Source organism: Leguminivora glycinivorella, chromosome Z (genome assembly GCF_023078275.1).
Source record: "Leguminivora glycinivorella isolate SPB_JAAS2020 chromosome Z, LegGlyc_1.1, whole genome shotgun sequence".
Taxonomy (NCBI): Eukaryota; Metazoa; Arthropoda; class Insecta; order Lepidoptera; family Tortricidae; genus Leguminivora; species Leguminivora glycinivorella.
This window is the reverse complement of record NC_062998.1, coordinates 27296458-27301805: the sequence shown is the minus strand read 5'-3', so window position 1 is coordinate 27301805 and position 5348 is coordinate 27296458. Positions and strand designations below refer to the sequence as shown.

The following is a 5348-nucleotide window of genomic DNA, read 5'->3' as shown; positions in this document are numbered from 1 at the left end:
CGCATTGAACTAATCGAGTCACTAATAGCATCCAAAAAAACTTGTATGTCCATCCAAGGTGGTCGATACGCCGTACCTATTGCCAGCTTTCTTCCGTTGAGAGTAAACGTGATCCACATCTGCTCCACCAGCTTGTGCGACGGGTCAACAGGGTGAGGCCAGGTCCTAGCGCTGAGATGTCTCTTGATATAAAAGCCCACGCCTCCACCACGCGACCGGACGCCCTGTGGTCTGGGGATATGCCGAAAAGTGTACCCAGGAAGTTTCGGCGCCCGTCCCTCCTCGCCTGCCCTTAACCATGATTCGTTAATCGCCAGAACATCAACATCCTGCCGGGCAGCAGCCGCCACAAAATTGTCATGATTTGTACCAAGGGAACCTGCATTATACAAACCTATTCGAAGTGTTTTATTTTTTTTTAACATTACTTAAATACATTACTCCTGACATATAATAATGAATACATGAGGAATTATATGACCTGCAAGTTATAGTTAGATGCATACAACAAAAATATTTGCCCTGTATATATTTCATGAAAATAAACATACAGTAATTACCATGCCACAATGAAAGTAGAGGTATAATTAGTAGGGAAGCACAATACACGACCGCCCGCACCTCAAACGGAGCTGGTCCTAAAAACACGGTCTACGTCCTCCTGAGAGCGAATTTGGATCGCCGGCTTTCCTTCTCCTTGTCGAGCATAGATCCGGCCACGCCTGGTCCACGAGAATCGCCACTGCTGCTGCCGACATAACTCTCGAACCTTATGAAACAGAAGGCGGTTCGTGCGAGTAAGGCGCTCATTAACGAAGACACGACAGGGAGGAGCCGACGGGTTGCCGTCGGTGAAGCTGATATTTCGTCGCACACGCGCTGCCTGTAGCAACTCATCGCGCAACTGCCGCCGCGACAGCCTAACTACAACGCGGCGCGGACGCCCCACTGCGTCATCGTCGACACCTTCCCCTCTCCTGTCCACAGCACCAACCCGCTCGGCGAAAACCACGTCGCGCTGGTCGAGAGTCATACCTAACTTGGCCGCTAGGACAGTGACCGTGTGCACAACGTTTTCACCCTTTGCCTCAGGGATGTGGCCGATGTCAAGGTCAGAGAGCAGCGCATCCTGGTCACGGTCGTTTAGCTCCAGTTGAAGGCGAGCTACCGTCTGCTGCAGCTCCACCACTGGTACTGCCGACGTTTGGCCTTCGGGGTCGCTGTCAGCGGAGCCCACCGGTCGCTCCTCCAAGCACCTAACTTTGTCCTCTAATACGTCAAGACGGCTAGAGAGGCCACCGAAGAGAGAATGCAATTTCGCCACCTCTTGTCGCAGGCCAGCGATGTCGTCGCGCACAGCACCAAAGTCCGCGCGCAGCAAGCGCAGCTGCTCCGCAACATCCGCCTGTGGATCGGTCGGCGTATCGTCGTCATCGACAACATTCGATTTCACCGGCGTGTTGTCAGAGTTGTCACGCCGAGCAGTGGTCGCTTTACACGTCGGGCACAGCCAAGTGGGGGCGACACGAGCGGTAATGCCCATGCCCACACAAGCCTTATGATAAGACTGTCCACATGAACACTTAGCGACCCCTGTCGATGCGAGGGGTTTACCACAAGCCGCTGCGCATACAACCATTTCGCTCACTATTGATTATGGTCACTAGAGGTTTTAAAAGTTCTAATGGTTTCAACTAGATGGCGCTAAACACAAGGCTTGTATGTAAATATGTGCTTTATTATATTCTGCTTGTTATTTATATTATATATAAATCCTTCGTGAATAAATGTCTCAGAAATACAATTATAACAATTAAAAGTTCATTCAATCAGCCGGCTTTTGTTTTTTTATATAAAAGCTTGCTCCCGGACTCTAAATATTGCTCCCGGACTTGACAGGGTCGCAGCTGCTGTACTTCCATGAACTGGCTCTTATACTTATGCACGAATAATGCAGCCTCCAAAATGTAAATACATGGGAAGGTAAGAATGTTATTATCAATAAAAATTGGGTGACATGAGTCCAATTGATGCATCCCGAAAATTGATCTAATACAGCGTTTTTGTATGAGGAATACCTGGTCTCTGTTCGTACTATACCCCATAATACTACACCATAGCGGAGAGTTGAGTCTACGTACCCATGGTATGCAACTATTGCTGCTTGTATAGAGACCGTTCTTGCTATCCTACCTATTGCAAATATAAAACTACTTATCCTAGAGCAGACATTATCCACCTGCTTTAGCCAGTTACAGTGACAGTCAATTATTATCCCTAAAACCCTTGTATGATGGACTTCTTCAATAAGAGAATTAGGATTAGAGACATCTTCAGAGACTACATTAAGATTTTGTGAGATGCCACGGTCAGTATGGAATTGCATATAATTTGTCTTACTTAAGTTTGCCTTTAAATTATTCATATTTAACCATTTAATTGTTTCATCTAATGTCCTATTTATGTCATCATTATATGTTGATATGTCTTTAGATTTGATTATGATAGAAGTGTCATCTGCGAATAAGATGCATTCCTGAGACAAATATTTTGGCAAATCATTAATATATAGCAAGAAGAGTAAAGGTCCTAATATGCTTCCCTGTGGTACGCCATAGTTATTATTAACATACGATGATTTATATGATACTACAGTTTTTGACTTAGGACAATATTTCAGTGTAGAGACACTGAAATACGCTAATCGATGCCAATGTGTAGAGACACATTGGCATCGATTAGTAAGGTAGTCTCGAATCCAGTCAAGCGCTGGGCCACGAATACCATATCTATATACTTTGGATAAAAGCCGCTCGTGACTCACAAAATCAAACGCCTTACTCATATCCATAAATAGGACTGTAACTGGTACCTGATCATCTATAGCTTTTAATACGCTTTTTATCAACTTAAATGTTGCCAAAGAGGTACATCTAGCTTTTCTAAAACCATGTTGTTGGTTGTCTAGCACATTCTTACTTTCTAAAAATTTTATTATTTTGTTATACATAACCTTTTCATATATTTTAGAGAAGATAGGAATGAGCGTCACTGGTCTATAGTTACTCCTTTCGCTTCTGTCGCCCTTTTTATAGAGGGGTTTTACCACAGATTTCTTAAGGATTTCAGGAAAACTACCTTGCATTAATGATAAATTCAGTACATGAGTAAGCGGTTCTGCAATAAGATACATACTTTGTTTAATAATGTCTGTCCGTATGCCATCATAACCTACAGCTTTTGAGTTTTTAAGGTCTTTAATGACTTTCAAAACATCGTTTGGATTTAACGGGTTTAGATAAATTGTTGAATCGCAATTAGGAATATTAATGTCATTGCAACTGTCTGTTGTTACATTATCAACCACAGAGTCTATGAAATATTGATTGAAACATTCAGCAATTGTTTGTCGATCTTCAATGTGGTTATTATCTATTATAAGTTTTTCCACTGATCTACTACTGTAATCGGAAGTATATTTTTTTATGATGTTCCAAACTGCTTTGCACTTATTGCTGTTATTATTAATATATTTCAAATTTTGTGCCCTCTGATGATTCAAAATACATTTTTTTAAAAGACGAGTGTAATTATTGTATCGTATCTTGCCATGTTTTGAATGTCTACTTAATAAATAAAGTTGCCTTTTTTTTCGGCATGATTTTCGCAATGCCGAAGTTAAAGTTTGGTTACATCGATTTGTAATTTTAACACGAATTATAGGAAAACATAGATTAAAAAAGAGTAAAAAGAGATCGTAAAATTTATGAAATGCTTGGGTCGCATCCATTTCATTAAATACATCATTGAATCCTAAAGATGACAGGCAGTTCATAAATTTCGCCTGATTATCACGATGGAAGTCCCTCTTCGTTTCATACCACCATTTTAGTGGAGGAACGACCCGCTTTTGTACAGGCACTTGACATAATTGTGCTGTATGGTCAGACAGACCCAGATCATATACTTTTACAGTGGAGTCGGGAATACTAGTAGCTATATTATCTATACAAGTCTTAGAATAGGCAGTTATTCTTGTTGGTTCAGTTACAGTTAATTTTAAACCGTAATTGTCTAATATTTATACAAATTCCTTAGATACTAAAGACTGTTTCATAACATCAATATTAAAATCTCCGCATAATATATATTTCCTCCTTTTATTTTTACAAACAAATTTTAGCATTTCATCAAGTTTATGAAAGAAGGCAGATGATGATGAGGACGGAGTTCTATTAGTATACAAACAAATGATAACCATATTATACTGTGGAATACTAGTCGCGCAACATTCAAAAACGTGAGATTCCGCTATTGTCTCAATTTCTTTGATAGGCGTGTGAGCTAAACCGTGTCGAACCAATATCGCAACTCCTCTTTTCGAGCGATTTCGGCAAAAATGGGCAGCAAGGTGAAACTCATTCAATTTTCAACATGTCCGTCTTTGGGTAACAGGTTTCGGAGAAAATTGGCTGTGACGACGAACAACAGACACACGAGTGATCCTATAAGGGTTCCGTTTTTCCTTTTTGAGGTACGGAACCCTAAAAACAACAATTATTGAAAAATTACAGCGATATTATTGAAGTGTGTGTTACGACTAATCTACGTGGTAAGTTTAAAGTTTTAAATCGGTCCCATTTGTTTGTACCAACCAAATATTTTTTAAAAAGAGTCATCATTGAGCCTAAAACAGGGACCGGCCCGCTATCCCTTATACGGGGTTTTGTATGGGTATTTCGTTAGGCTTAACTTACCCTACCCTTTTGACGCGATACCCTTTCATTTTGCTTTTAAAGCCCTAACGAAAGCGCTTACCTAAAATAGCCCAATACCCTTTCAAAACCCTTATCATCGGCTCAGCCTAACGCCATAAGGGTAAGCCTTATATTGGGTTTTATTTGCTTTCCCTTATAGAGCATATCGTGCGAGTTTAAATCCTGTACCTCGCTCATAAGGCACACATTACTCCGAACGAAATAACATACGATCGTTACCTACGGCGGTACTGTGTGTGATATTTGTGCGTTTCTGTTTGATGGAAATGGCTGTAGATAAAATAAGGTTCAATTTTCAATACCAAATACAATAAATAAATAGTTATGATAGGCTCCTGCTTTGCTCAGGTGTCACACAGGCAAACGCTGCTTTTAAGGGTTCCGTAGTCAACTAAGGAACCCTTATAGTTTCGCCATGTCTGTCTGTCTGTCTGTCTGTCTATCCGTCCGTCCGTCCGTCTGTCCGTCCGCGGATAATCTCAGTAACCGTTAGCACTAGAAAGCTGAAATTTGGTCCCAATATGTATATCAATCACGCCAACAAAGTGCAAAAATAAAAAATGGAAAAAA

At 41.0% G+C, this 5348-nt stretch overlaps 1 protein-coding gene across 1 annotated transcript; it reads right to left on the bottom strand.

Annotated features, from left to right (window-relative positions):
• Positions 1 to 622: 622 nt before the first annotated feature.
• Positions 623 to 1639, bottom strand: LOC125240441. The gene has a single exon (XM_048148334.1). The coding sequence runs from the start codon at positions 1637 to 1639 to the stop codon at positions 623 to 625; it is 1017 nt and encodes a 338-aa protein (XP_048004291.1).
• Between the last annotated feature and the right edge of the window lie 3709 nt (positions 1640 to 5348).

Bases quoted from the DNA above. Each gene is read 5' to 3' on its own strand.
- LOC125240441 (XM_048148334.1), bottom strand. From the start codon at position 1,639: ATGGTTGTATGCGCAGCGGCTTGTGGTAAACCCCTCGCATCGACAGGG.